The sequence below is a fragment of the Pagrus major genome, chromosome 4 (assembly GCF_040436345.1).
Source record: "Pagrus major chromosome 4, Pma_NU_1.0".
In the NCBI taxonomy this organism is placed as follows: Eukaryota; Metazoa; Chordata; class Actinopteri; order Spariformes; family Sparidae; genus Pagrus; species Pagrus major.
Genome location: NC_133218.1, coordinates 36,624,232 through 36,639,415, shown reverse-complemented (window position 1 = coordinate 36,639,415; position 15,184 = coordinate 36,624,232). Strand labels below are relative to the sequence as shown.

Here is a 15,184-nt window from a genome sequence, read left to right as displayed (position 1 = left end):
AATATCATCATTTTGTTTGGGTCGTAATCCCAGAGGATCGAGTCAGAACATCACCGAATGACAAAGTAAACCCAGAAATGCAACATATATCACCAGTGACTGCCTCCTTTAACAGTGTATTTCCTGTCAGACACATCCTTCCTTCAGTGTCTCGTGGAGGGAAACCTGGTGTCAGCAGCAGCGGCGGAAACATTTCTTGAAGAACTTCTTGAACTCCGTGTTGAAGATGGTGTAGATGATGGGGTTGAGGGCGCTGTTGACGTAGCCCAGCCAGGTGACGGTGCTCATCAGACCGGGAGGGATGTCGCACGTCAAACACAGGGCTCGCGTCGTGTGGACCACGAAGAACGGAGTCCAGCAGAACAGGAAGCAGCCTGCACGAAAACATGGAGACAGAGATTCATCTCGTTAAATCACAACTTTAGACTCGGACCTTGTTTTTAACACCAAGTCACAGATTCTGTTTCTGGAGCCTCTTGTGACTCGCTTGTATCCATCCTGAAAGAGTCAGAGCTGGAACTAAATATTAACATAATATAATATGTAATATAATAATAACATCCATCTGGAGGTTATCATCCAACCAGTTACGCATCTTTTGTGTCAAGGATACAAAAACAGAACTGTACTTTTTAATTACAGTGGACTTTTGAAGAGGTTTTGTATACAGAACTGTGTAAAGAAAACAGAGGATTTAAAAACGAGAGAGGGTAGCAGAGAAGTACAAATACTTCATTATTGTACTTGAGTAGATGTTTCATGTATTTGTACTGTACCTGAGTATCTCTGTGTCTTTCCCTCTCTACATCTGAACACAAACATCTGAACTTTCTCCTCCTCACAGCTTCAAAACAGCCTCGTTACTTTAGTTTGATGCATTTGAGGTGAATTATGGATTATTGTTATTTGGCGTCATCGCACGCCGCCTTCCCAACATCACCAGACTGATGTCGACCTATCAGAGCACATCACGCACGGCAGACGCAGTGAGACGAAACAAAGACGTAAGAAGACGTGAACAGACAGAGAGGGAGGCTGAATGGGGAGAAAAGGCGTGTTAGTGTCTCGTATCTGCAGAGATTTTCTTATTTTCTCACTTTGTTGCTGCTCGGGACGCTTTACCAACCCAACATGTGGCTATTTGACGTCCTGGGAATGAGACTCAACAATCAACTATCTTTGTGGTGCGTTCAGGAACAGCTGGGACAAATCCTACTGACTCTACCTTTAACTTTAATAGTCTTTGAATTATATTAATATGACGTGAGCTTCAGTTAGCTTTGACCACAGATGTCCTTCAGATGGAGACTTTTTACTCTGATACTCTGAGTACTTTTCAGAGCCTGTACTCTATTACTTTCACTGGAGTAAACAAGTTGAATCAGTACTTCTACTTTTACACAAGTATCTGTACTTGTGATTTTGACTATTTCTAAGAGCCAAAACAAACTAAATCGATTCTTTCTTTTGGTTTCTTTGTAATATTTATGAGAAAATGTTTGGGTTGCAGTTGAAATCACTTCAGGCCTCCTGCTGGTGTTTTGTTTTGGATGATTTCACACTTATTAAAGTGAGAATGTTGTTTTGCTGTCAGGGGGCATCGTGCCAGCGGTGTCCTCTTTCAGCACCTTTCATTACGGCCAGTCTCGTAATTCAGTTATCTGCTGATTCACTGGAGCAGGAAATGAAAGTGAGATTATGATGACAGTAGTTGAGTTGTGCTGGAGATGTTAATTACAGCCCTGTTGAGGCACAGAAGCCGTTGTAAGTAATCTTGCTGATGTTGCTCGTGTGTGTGGAGCTATTAATCAAACAGGATCACAAGATAAAATATAAACAAATGTCCCTCACACACACACAATCACAGTTACAAGCTCGGCTCTCTCGACTCCCAGAGTTTCCTCTCGAGTCGACAGATTCTCGTGTTTCGAGATAAAACTGACTTCACTTCTTAACGTCACGACGGTTCACCAGCGTTTGTCTTTACAGTGTAACGGATGTTTGTGCTGCAGCTCAGGTAGGTGTGAGGCTGCTGACGTTCATGCAGGATAAAAGCGTCACCTCTGACTGGCTGCCTCTCAGCCATTTTAGCTTAAAGCCCTCAATCCAATTATTATGCAGCACACGGTGGTACAGTTACTGAAGCACAGCCTCTGTTCTCATGTGTTCACTGTACATTCACAAGTGCCGACATGTTGGCTGCAAACCGCCCACACTGAATCATGGCAACAGTACGGACGTTTAACACGCAGAGTACAAATCGCCATCGGCAAGAAGGAAAACAAACAGCCTACAGAACATAAACTAACTACCAATAATAACTTTTTAGGCATCAATAAGCGGAAAAAGTGAAATGATAAGATTGTGGAGTGGTTTCCTTAATATGCCAGAAAACAGGGTCAGTAAGAAGGTTTCTCCAGGCTTTGTAACATGAGTACAATTAAAGGAAAGTTACTTCCTAGATTAGAAGTAAAATGGCTAAATGATACGGACATTTATTCAAATCAATCATTACTATGGCCGAACCGTATCTGACAGCAAACTCATGAAGGAGACGAAGCTCTTTAGTTTCACAGCCGAGAACAGGAATTTAAAAATATCCAGTTGTGGGAATATTATGAATTAGCAGAATTTGATTTAAATCAGATTTTCTTCTGTACTGTCGTCTTTATGATGAGTAAAAATCACCTGTATCAATCAATTATCTAGATAAAACTTCTTAGAGACCATCCAGTGATGGGATCAGACTAACGCTCGTCAACATGTTCACGTCAGCTGTCATCATTTCACTGAGGTCGACCAGGAGGGGCGTGGCTTCAGCTCTCTATAATAAAACACTTACAGTGAGTTTCAGCACTTCTCAGCAGCTCGTCATGTCGGACAAGAGTGAAGCTGAATCTACTTTTAATAACAAAAGTTAAAAGAACAAACTCTCCTCGACTCCGGGTGTTTATTCCTCCAGCTGCTGTCTGCTGGTGACACACCGGCGTCTGTCCCTTCGAGCTAGCTGTCACTCAAAGCAGCCACGCCTTTAATTATGCGTAACTTTAAGTCTTAATATAATTTAAACGAGCGAGTCATATTAAAATTCAGCCCCGTACAGTCGTCGTGAAGGGAAACATTAGATATAGAGACCAAAAGTGTTTTCTGTACGAGGCTGTAAACATTTTTATTCTCGCTGTAAAGTTGACTCACTTTGGGAGTCTCAAGTGGCCATTCGAGGAACTGCAGTTTGTGTTTATTTATTTATTTTTTGCACCTCTGTGTCGGCTTCGTTTGATCGTTTATGACATAAATCCTGCAGGTTTTGTGCCTGAAACAGTGGAACAGGACTACAGTCACAGAACCGATCACTGGCTCAGATCCCTTAATCTGACACCGTATTGTCGGAGCTGGCCTGAATGCATCTTATGAATAAGAAGTGTTCACAGACAGCAGAGCTGTGACACATTATTCAAAGCGGTCCGGTCTCCCAGACAGAAAGGAATAAATCCCATCCATCAAGCTCTCAACACAAAGCTAATAAATCACTCGGCTCCGTTTTATCAGCGACATGAGACGACACCTGAGACAAATGGCCTCCGTTTGATTCAGTTATTCACGTTCCCTCGCTGATCAAGGAAACTAAGCTTATTAAGTTATCTTCTCAGCAGCTTGAACAGAGAGCTCACAAGTGTTTGTTCACCCAGAGGAGCACCTCTGGTTTGAGTTTACAGAGGGGCTGTTTTCACACCGAAGTCTCTGAATCGAGCAGCAAAAGCAAAAATGACCTTCCTGTGTCCGTCCCTGTGTGGTCAGGTTATATATGAAAGTTTATAGGAGGTGTTTATCTTTAATCTGTTATGTGAACTCTGGCACTGACAGCATACATTTCTAGTGAGGGAGCAGAAGAAGAAAAAGAGTCAAGAAATCCCAAAATGTATCAAACAGCCGCGAGCAGTAATGTCACGAGCGAGAATCTTGAGACAGCGAGGTCGTGTATTTCTACTTCATCTCTGACGAACTCGGTCTGGTCGTGAATCATTTAGAGTCTCACTGTCAAGTCACAATGAAACACCTCGACTTCATGTGACACATTTCCTGTTGGAAGAGCAGAAATTAATGAGAGATCAGTGAGGAGGAGAGCGAGACGAGATGAGAGGGGTGGAGGTGTCGGAGTAAGTGATGGTTTTATGAGCTGGAGTTCTTATTTTATTATTTTTCTGCCTGCAGTTGCAGCACGAGGTCGTCCATTAAAGTTATATCTGTTTCACGTAGTACAGAATATAAAATCAGTCGAGAAGACGAGCTTGAATCTCGGTTTCGAAAACGTGTATTGAGTTCTGAGTGATGACGGCTGGTATGTTTCTGTCTGCAGCCTGGACTTTTTAAAGTTTCAACACTTTCAGCTGCCGTCCTCGACCTTCTGCCACCCTGAGCTCATTTATTTCTTTAGAAATATCATGTTGAAGCCATTTTACCTCGAGTAGAAGTAGAAGTACTGACTCAGCTTCTTTCCTCCAGTAAAAGTAATAGAGTACAGGCTCTGAAAAGTACTCAGAGTATCAGAGTAAAAAGTCTCCCTCTGAAGGACATCTGTGGTCAAAGCTGACTGAAGCTCACGTCGTATTAATATAATTCAAAGGCTATTAAAGTTAAAGGTAGAGTCAGTAGGATTTGTCCCAGCTGTTCCTGAACGCACCACAAAGATAGTTGATTGTTGAGTCTCATTCCCAGGACGTCAAACAGCCACATGTTGGGTTGGTAAAGCGTCCCGAGCAGCAACAAAGAGAGAAAATAAGAAAATCTCTGCAGATACGAGACACTAACACGCCTTTTCTCCCCATTCCAGCCTCCCTCTCTGTCGGTTTACGTCTTCTTATGTCTTTGTTTCGTCTCGCTGCGTCTGCCGTGCGTGATGTGCTCTGATAGGTCGACATCAGTCTTGTGATGTTGGGAAGGCGGCGTGCGATGACGCCAAATAAAAATAATCCATAATTCACCTCAAATGCATCAAACTAAAGTAACGAGCCTGTTTTGAAGCTGTGAGGAGGAGAAAGTTCAGATGTTTGTGTTCAGATGTAGAGAAACCTAGAAAATCTATTTAAGTACAGTAACAAAGTATTTGTACTTCCATGATGATGATTAGTTGTAAAATCCTGTCTCGCTGTATTTTTGACAATCCACAAATTCATGCATCCATTAATCCAGCTCGACCTTGTTGAGTGTATTTCAACCCCCACACATTTGTAGCACCGTGTTGTTTTTGGTCCTGAACACCCACTTCATCATTAAAATGCCAACAAGCTGCTGCTTCAAATGACAGACCTGTGTGAAGGCATGAAGTCTATCATGCGTTGGTCTCAGGTGATTTTATCCCCTGTAGTGAAGCGACAGCTCGTTAGCTTTAAAGAAAATCTCTTTCTTCTCTTACAGAGCGCTCACACGTCTGCCAAGGCTTCACAATCCACCTCTGTAGATGTTACGTCACAATAGAAACTGTTGTTATAAAAATGCATCTGGATGAAGAATGGAAACACGTTCACTGCCTGCACTCTGTCAGACTTGTTTTCATGAGTGAAGTAGTTTGTTAGAAAACAATGCAGACAAACAAAAAAAGCCTCATCTCGCAGAAAAACATCCTCAGGACTGCGTCACGCACTAATCTCCAACAGCCCGACAAATTAACTTTCCACTTTCCCCTGAATTAAATGCAAATCTGAACAAATTCAGAAGATATCCGGCTGACAAACACACAGTCAGTCACAGTGCATCAAGCTGTCTGCTGTCATGGCGAACAAGCAGAAGGATGAAGTAAAACTAAAAACTTAAACTTATTTTAAAGGAAAACAAACTTTAAATTGCAATCCTAAGGAGTAAACACATACAGTTTTCATGTTATTACTCCTGAGGCTGCTCGAGCTTTTTTTAAGTGATGATGTCATGATGATGTCATCAGGGTATGTCATTTCTGGCTTGGAGGCGACAAATTTTTAAGTTTGAAGTTGTATTGTGGAGTTTGAAAGATGCTGAGATTTAGAGGTCAGAGAGCTGAAAGATGTTGTTGAGTTGCATTATGGGAAATGTAGGATCCAGTGCTTTGGGAGTTCGAGACTCTATCTCCTTCTACTGCTTTAATTATGACCATTATTGTTTAAGTCGGTGTCTCATAAGTTCCTACATTTTATGGAAGTGCAGAACTAATAAGTGATTATTTCACTGACATTTCATCATCTAACCAACATCTGTGATCTTCTAGCAGAGCAGAGGAAACTGACGTCCTCTTCGATGTGCTTCGTGCCGTCGTCCATCTTGTCACTGTGATAAAGTTTAATTCTTTCATGTTTGATTCACAGATGTGGTTTCTCACGCTGTCACTGCTTTCAGTTTCCTGATTTCTTTGTTTTCCCTGAGGCGGAGGTGAGAATTTCTCTGGTGATTCATTTTCAAGTTTGATCTAAAAGTTTTCTCTCCTGTGTTCTCGGCTTGTGATCTGGAGGGGAAAAAGTTTTGCCAGACTAACCTTCGAAGTTTTTATAAACTTTCTTCCATCTGTGAAAATGCGTGAAAAAAACAATTTCTGTGTTTCTTTTTTTCTCCTGAAATTGTTTTTTCATGTTTTCACAGATGGAAGAAATAAGAATTAAGGAACTTAGAAACATTGTACCGGCAAAACTTTTTCCCCCACCGGTTCACACAGGAGAGAAAACAATTCAGATCAAAACTTCTGCAAGTTTCCCTCCTACTCGTATCCTCCCTCCCACATCTGGACGGGTCAGAACAGTACGTTCGCTTACTTGCAGACTGGAGAATCATAATTCCACATAAACGGCCCGTGTGCCGACTCTTGAACGACACCAGCCACAAGTCAACTCTGAAGTCAGTTATCTTTCCCAATACTCCCTCAGCCTCTACCACTCAGCCGACCTCTCCGTTTTGCTCGTTCTCGTCCAGGTGCGTTGTGTTCTGGTTCTTGTTGTGATGAAGGAGTTGGGTGAAGTGTTACGGCTTCGAACCGACGACTATCAGAACTCTGTTGTTTCTTTGTAACAAGCATAAAACAATTACTTCTAGTTTGCTGATGTCTCTGTAGCTACCAGCAGGCTGGCTAACATTACATTATTATTGCTGATTTTTCATCTTGCATTTTGATGTATTTCAATGTTGCATTCCCCCCTTTGATGGCTCTTGGTGCCTGAAATGTATCTGAAGTCCAGCAGTGCAGTTGCTGGACTTGGTACTGCTCCTCTAACATCAGAGCAGACTGGCAGGTAGGAGCACAGGGTGCTAATATTAGCCTATAAAGCACCGCTCGTGTCCAGGTGATGAAGTAATGACTTGCAAGCGCCCACGCTTTTCTTTCTTCATCAGATAAATGACAAATGGCATTGTGATAATACCAGGGTTGCCACGGTAACACAAGAGAAATCAGATGGTTGGAAATGTCAAGTCCGTTTACATAAACGCCATTGACGACAACTGATGACTCGTGAGTCTCCTGAGGAATTTCATAGAGAGATTTCACCCACAACCCCTTGAAGCTCTGACCTGAGGGGCAGCGGGACACTTGAAGACGAGGGGCGGAGGTAAAAACTGGAAATGAGATGGAGCCTGATTGTAAACAGCCTGTCTTTGACTTATGAATATAGTTAAACACTTTGGATGCATAGTGGACAGCGTGTGTCACGGTTATAGTTCTTTAACTGTATTAAGGTTGAGATGTCATAGCTGCTGTATGAGTCCCTCTGATTGGAGGAGAGGGAGCACATGACCACTCACCTACGACGACAGGCAGCACCTTCATAGCCTTCCTCTCCCTGTTGTTGATCTTGGCTCTCTTCTTCCGGTGCAGCTGGCTGAACGTGATCGTGGGCACCGAGTTCTCTCTGTACTGCCGAGGATACGGGATCTCCTGCTGCATGTAGTCGTCCGTGTCGTCCAGCCGAGACTGGGCCAAGTCCCTCTCGATGATCCTGGGCAGAGGCATGGGCAGAGGCCCGGGGATGGTGCCTGCCAGCGGGGGCAGGGCGGTGGCGACGGCGGCGTGCTGCAGCTTCCTGCAGGCCTCGATGCTGCTGCGCAGTTTGACCTTGCGGGCCTCCTCCCAGCGCTGCAGCCCGCGGAAAACGCCAAAGTAGAGCAGGACCATGATGGGACAGGGGATGAAGAAGGAGCAGACTGACGAATAAACCACGTAGTTGTTGTCCTCCAGTTTGCACTCGCTGGGGTCGCGGTCGGGCACGTTGTTGATGCCAAAGATGACGGGCGAGGCCACGGCCAGGGCCAGCAGCCAGGTGGCCGACAGCAGGATGAGCTGACGATGGTCCACGTGTTTCCGGTTGTAGTTTAGAGGAATGGACACGGCAATGAACCTGCAGAACAAGAGACAAAGAGTTCAGACTTTAAAGAGCACCTTTAATTACTTATTATTTATCAGACATTATCTACTCTCCCTGTGGGGAGCTGGGGACTTATTTTGAAATGTAAAAAGCAAGCTTGTGGACCCTCTTCAGATGGTTTTCACGCTAACACTTTCATCTTAGCAGTTACAGTGTAGATTTCTGCTTTAAAAAGGGTCTAAATAACATCTTTTCAAGTCAATTTCAGATCTCGGGGCTTGGATCACATCGGACGAGCTGTACGGAGCCAGTAATGTTTTCTTTTGGTTGTGGAATGGATTTACATTTTAGGGTGAACTTATCCTTTAATCAGGGATTTTAAGTCATCCCAACTATAATTTGTATATATAAAAGTGTATATTTTATGATAATGGCTCCATTCATTTAAATGGTTATCTTCAATCACAAAAAGCTCCTTCTGAAGGAGGTACAGTATCTTTTTCCAGCAGAAAAAAAGCAAACGTCAGGCCGTCATCCTGCAGCTGCAGACAGAAAGTCAGCAGCTGTTAATTATGACTTTTCACAGGTTTTCCATGTTTGAAATGTAAATCGTCCGTTTGTTATGCAGAGACGTTCTGCAGCTGCCGTCTGCTTTTTGTTTTCCATTAACACTTTTAATAACAGCGGCAGATTCTGAGCTGGTGTGACGAAGACGCGTCAGCATTTTATAGTTTCATGTCTTTAATTATGAATCAGTAACTCTAACAGTTGTCACCTTGTTTGTGCTGTTGGCAATAATTATATCAGTGTCCTCACAACAAACTGACTGTTGATCTGTGATAAAGTTACTGGAGATTTTCATTGAAATAACCTGCAGCTGTTTCTGATCGTTATACTAACAAAAGACTGAATAATCCAGAGAATGCATCTGATTTACACTCAGTGTGAGATCCACATGTAGTTCAGAGTGATGTGATGAATAAACATCAGCAGCAAGCATTTAATATCCATGTACACTGCCGAGCAAAAAGTATTCACATCATTGATTTTCTATAGCGGATACTGATAAATGATAATCACCATAAATCGTCACCCTCCCACCATTGATTCACCAACACAGTCACCACGATAGATAAACTGAACGTTTCTATTGTTGCATCTCTAAGTTCATTTAGGTTGAATTTGCTATTGCAGCGAATCCTTCGCTCTGCTGAGAAGGTGATCATCCCTCCAGGACCGGCACGCCTCAAGGACCCTGAGACGTGCAGGTAAGATGGCTGCCTCCCATCCCGGACACAAACTCTTTGAGACTCTCCCCTCTGGCAGGAGGCTTCGGTCCATCAGAACCAAAACCTCTCGCCGTAAGAACAGTTTCTTCCCATCTGCAACTTGCCTCATCAACTGCGACCGCGCACAATCTAGGTCAAACTTTTTGCACTACTGGACAAATCTGGACAGTCTTAACCTACTTTAAAAACCGGCCACACTCTATTTATATTTATATTCACACTCTATTTATATTTTTATAGTTTTATTATGTCTTTGAAGCACCTACAGACCACAGCAAACTCCTCATATGTGTAAACTTACTTGGCAATAAAAGCAATTTGATTCTCTTTCTCTCACTTACAATGCTGTGCTGATGCTCTTGTTAGGTTTAGACACAAAAGGTGTCCTTAAAAATATCCAGTGCTGTGACTCGAACTGCAGCCGGTCGTTTGGCAGCCTGGTTGGCTGTAATAACACCACCTCCATCTCCTCCACCTCCAAGTCAGCTGATAAGCATGTAATGTGATCGTGATAGGACACGTTTGGTACAACCTTGGATGAATCTGTGGTTTGTGGAAACATTAACTGCTGACTTTACATCCTGGAGAGCTGGATTCTCTCGTTCCTTTCCCCCATTGGCTTACACAGTAAAACCAAACTGAGCCCCCCCCCCTCTGTTATTAACAGCAGAGAGATTTATATCTTCATCCGAACCTTGACCGGGCGAACACACACATACCTGTCCACGCTGATGGCACAGAGGTTGAATATGGATGCGGTGCACAGCATCACATCCATGGTCATCAGGCCGTCACACATCAGCACGTTCAAGGACCAAACTCCACCCTGAAACTACACAAACACACACACAGAAAGACAGAAACACACAAACACTGAGTCATTAGCTGCCCCAAATCTGAGTATAAATACGTCTAATCCTCTTGTGCGTTCAGCGGTGCAGCTCAGTGTTGAGACCAACATTCCTCCAGAGAAACACAACTCTGTCTGTGCACCCTCTCCTCGACTGACTTCTCCTCCAGTGAACACGGAGAGGTTTTAACTTTCACACTGACTTTTCTAATCCAGTAAGCGCACGCAGACAAAACCAGCAGTGTGACACTCAGTAGGTTAACCAGGCTGCAGACGCTGGCACAGGTAACGAGATCACAAATGCAGCTAATTAAGGAGGATTTAAGGGGAAGCTTCAGCACAGCGCCTCCGAGCCACGCAGATATTTAGACGGACAGGCGAGCAGGCAGGTGGCTTTTAATACTTTAATTAGGGTGAGATGACACCATTTAAAGCTTTCTGTTGCCCGGACATATTGTGATTCATGGATCATAACTCTCCTAATAGCCAGTATAAACCTCCAGTGACTCTCCTGTCAGGAATTAATCCTGATTAAAGAAGAGAGGGAGACAGCTCGTCGTGATGAACGGCCTCTGCTGGCTTTAACGGGTCATTTTCCAGCGCTCAGATTACTTCAAGTGTTGATTCTTTTCATCGTTTTATCCTTCATGTTTGTGATAATCATCAGACCCGTCACCATGTTAATGTGTGGTCTTCACGCCCCACAACACTGCCGTCTGTGCAGCGACACACGTCCACCAGTGTTTGGTGTGATACAGGCTGTTATCATGGATGGATGATGAGCCAATGGGCCGCTCAGTACAGACATGTAACGACCCCCCGACCCCTCCGACACAGGAGCAACCTGACTGACTGAGAGAGGCAGAGACGATTGTGCTGATGATGCAACAGTGTTGTCCGTAGTCATTTGTCTCTTTGTAGTCGTTTTGAGTCTTTTGAGTCATTTTGTGCATCTGTGGTCAATTTGCAGATCCCAGTATTGGCTTTTGCATGTTTCTGTAGTCGTGTTGTGTCTCTTTGTAGTTGTTTCTGCACGCCTTCGTTGTTGTTTTTAGTGTCTTTGTAGTAGCTTTTGCAAGACTTTGTTGTCATTCTACATCTCTTTGTGGTTGTGTTGTTTTTTTTTCTGTGGTCATTTTGTCTCTTCTTGGTTGTTTTGCATGTCTTTGTAGTTGTTTTTTGTGGTTGTTTTGTGCATCTCTGTACTAGTTTTTCTGTCTCTTTGTAGTCTTTTCTGTGCACCTTTGCAGTCGTTTTGTGGGTCTCTCTAGTTGTTTTTGCATGACTTTGTTGCCATTGTCCCTCTGTTTGTGGTTGTGTTGCATATTTCTGTAGTCATTTATGTCTCTTTGTTGTTGTTTTGTGTCTCTTTGTAATAATTGTATGTTTCTTTGTAGCCGCTTTGTACGTCCTTGTCATCTTTGTTGTCATTCCACATCTCTTTGTCGTTATGTTGCTTGTTTCTGTAATCAGTTTATGTCTCTGTAGCCGTTGACAGAAATGTCCCGGTGCTTCCTAAAGTAGATGGTGTTGAAGTTGTGGATGTATTGCATATGGATCCAAGTATTTGTTTTGTGTTATCAATTTTTTGTGTGTCTTTTTTGTTGTTATACATCTGTTTGTGGTTGTTTTGTGTGTTTCTGTGGTCATTTTGTCTCCTTGTAGTTGTCTTGTGTCTCTTTGTTATTGTCTTGTGTCTCTTGTAGTTGTCTTGTGTCTCTGTAGTTGTCTTGTGTCTCTTGTAGTTGTTTTGTATCTCTTGTAGTTGTCTTGTGTCTCTTGTAGTTGTCTTGTGTCTCTTGTAGTTGTTTTGTGTCTCTTGTAGTTGTCTTGTGTGTCTCTGTGGTCAGTTTGTGTCTCTCAGTCTGCTCTGAACTCTCAGCTGATTAAAAGCTGCGGCTGAACTTCAGTGTTTCCCTCCGGAGGTGAAGAGGAGCTGTCTGACTCGGTGGACCAACACGGACACTCACAGTACAGATATCAAACACTACACAACATATAACTGTGACTCTGCGGGGGTTCGTCACCCCGCAGGCTCCTCGGTAATCCCGCTCCTCTGCAGCTTACCTCTGCGTAAACGAAGAGCGGCAGCACCAGCACCGCCAGCAGCAGGTCCGCAAACGCCAAACTGACTATGAAGTAGTTGGTGGTGGTTTTTAACGCCTTCTCCAGGTACACGCTGAGGCACACGAGCACGTTTCCACCGGTGATGGTCACAATCAGCACAATCCCGAAAATGAGCGCAGGGAAATTGTAGTCAGTGACCGCAGCCGCCGGCAGCGTGTCGTTGTTGAGGTCAGTGGACACGTCCGACATGGTCACCGCAGACTGACGGGCTCCTTATCCGACGGAGAACGACCCTCTCCGGAGCAGTTTTCATCTATGAGCCGTGTCCAGCGGCCCCCGGGACGAGCAGGAGCGTCACAGGTGAAGTCTGCGCGAGTTTCCCCGTGAGGACGCTCATCGGAGCCGGCGAGGATCCGCGCTGAGCTCCGTGCGCTCCGCTCTCCAAACGCAGCGCAGCTCACATCCCAGATTCAGCTTCATCCGCGCGCATCCGGCCGCTGCTGCACTTTTCTTTTACATTCACGGGACTGACGGGACCGAACCGGTGTCGCATTACGTGGATCAGAACCCCCGCCGGCCTCTCGGTCTCGCTCCTGGAGGAATAAGTTCGCACAGTTGACGAATCAGAAGGCGAAGGCTTAAATCCATCCGCGCAAATCTGCTTACTGGAGCCGCCGTGTGAACAGTCACAGCACGACACGGAATCAGCTGTTCGACCAGAACCAAACCAAACAACACCGAACCAGCCGCACAGAACAGACTCCAGATCAGCTTCACACACGAACTTACATTACACCTCAGCGCAGAGCTGGAAGAAGTACTCAGATTACACTTCAGGAACAGCAGTACTTCCACAGCGCAGTGTAGAAATACTCTGATTTCACTTGTAACAGAGTATTTTACAAGTTAAAGTACAAAATATAACCAGAAGTAAAAGTATCAAGTATCAAGCCTCCTCGTGCAGACTGGCCTGCTTCAGAATAACAGTCATACTCGAGTAAAAGTAAAGATATCATGTTAAAATATTACTTTGGTAAAAGTGAAAGTCATCCAGAAGAATAGTACTCGAGTAAAAGTCTGAAAGTATCTGTATCTAATGTGGAGTGGAAGTGTAAAGTAGCAGAGTATTTAACTACTAAAGTGCCTCAAATTGTACTTAAGTACAGTACTTGAGTAAATGTACTTAGTTACATTCCATCACAGAGAACAACATATATATTAAGAAGTTTACTCTGATATATTATGATTTATTAGATGATTGTGTTTTAATAGCATGAATCTGTAAAGTAACTAGTAACTAAAGCTGTCAGATAAATGTACTGTAATGGAGTAAAAAGTAGAATAAACCTCAAAATAAGTACTGAACCTTTGAAATGTTCCGACCCGCTTTGGAAAAACTGCAAATCTACACATTTAAATTCAGCGACGTAATTTTAACACTTCAGTTACATGTGACCTACATCTCTGTCCTGATATTACACTTGTAGTCAGTTACATAATCCAAGTATCAACATGTTATAAAGTAATGTAACTTGATTACTTTCTGTTACATTTGGATTACCTCAGTACCAAACATGCAGATAGAGACGAGAGAAAATAACAATAAGAAAGGAAGTTACACACTAATTTATAATTATTGTTTTTAATTTAATCCTAGTAATCCCCTTGTACTGAGTGTATCTGTAATCTGATTACATCCTTTTTTCCTGTAATTTTGATGTAATTAAGTTACCTTTGATTGTATCATAATACTGTAATCATGTTATATGTATCCTGTTACTCCTCAAGCCTGCCGAAACACCAATTACAGTCATTGTAATGGAGGAAGTATTCAGATATTTTAGTAAAGGAACTAATACTTCACTGTTAGAGTACTCACTTAAAGGAACAGTTCACCCAACTGAACTTCAAAACACAGCGATCAAAGAGAAAACAAGTTTCAAGGATGAACCTCACTTTTAACCTCAGCTGCAGGAGAAAAAGACGTCTACCTTCATGATCACTGTGTTTTTATGAGCAAACACGGCTGTGAAATAAATGTAGTCGTAATAAAAAGCTGTGATTAAATGCAGTAATAGAGTAAATGTACTTTCTCTCCAGCAGCTGCTGCAGCTTCACTGTGGGCGAACATGCAGAGGCACAAAGTGTCTGAGGTGACGAGTAGGATGAAAATCACACACAAAGAAACACACAAAGAAAGAAGTTCAGGTTGTTCACCTGCAGGTCGTCCAAAGGCCGGCGGAGGGAGTGGAGGTGTGAGAGGCGGAGTGAGAGCCGACAGAGCCGGAGGAGGATTTCAAAGACAAGCAGAGCTGAAAAATAGATTATCAGATGAAGTCGGACCGTGCTGTGTAAACTGCTGCTGTTACTGACACTACTGCTGCATGTTGGTCCTCTATTACTGCTGTTCATCTCAACAGCAGGTTTACTAATGATGTCACCCTGTTCTTGTTCTCTGTGGTCGTTTTCTGCGTCTGCGTAGTCGTTTTGTCCTTCTACATCTCATTGTGGTTGAGCTGCATGTTTCTGTAGTCACTTTATGCCTCTTTGTAGTTGTTTTTGCACGCCTTCATTGTCGTTTTGAGTGTCTTTGTAGTAGCTCTTGCGAGACTTTGTTGTTTTACATCTCTTTATGGTTGTGTTGCGTTTCTGTGGTCATG

At 43.4% G+C, this 15,184-nt stretch overlaps 1 protein-coding gene across 1 annotated transcript; it reads right to left on the bottom strand.

Moving 5' to 3' along the window:
• Positions 1 to 171: 171 nt before the first annotated feature.
• On the bottom strand, positions 172 to 12,773 carry drd4b (dopamine receptor D4b). Its single transcript, XM_073464094.1, has 4 exons — positions 12,525 to 12,773; positions 10,327 to 10,439; positions 7,759 to 8,351; positions 172 to 374 (listed from the first exon to the last, which is right to left on the bottom strand). Exons 1-4 carry the CDS (start codon positions 12,771 to 12,773, stop codon positions 172 to 174), a joined length of 1,158 nt encoding a protein of 385 aa, XP_073320195.1.
• Positions 12,774 to 15,184: the final 2,411 nt, after the last annotated feature.

What these genes read in the sequence shown, in the direction of transcription:
- drd4b (XM_073464094.1), bottom strand. Translation starts at nt 12,773, where the DNA reads ATGTCGGACGTGTCCACTGACCTCAACAACGACACGCTGCCGGCGGCT. An exon ending in TGTGCCATCAGCGTGGACAG is followed by an intron (nt 8,352 to 10,326) that starts GTATGTGTGTGT and finishes CTTGTTCTGCAG; the next exon opens with GTTCATTGCCGTGTCCATTC. An exon ending in GGTGCTGCCTGTCGTCGTAG is followed by an intron (nt 375 to 7,758) that starts GTGAGTGGTCAT and finishes GTTTTCGTGCAG; the next exon opens with GCTGCTTCCTGTTCTGCTGG.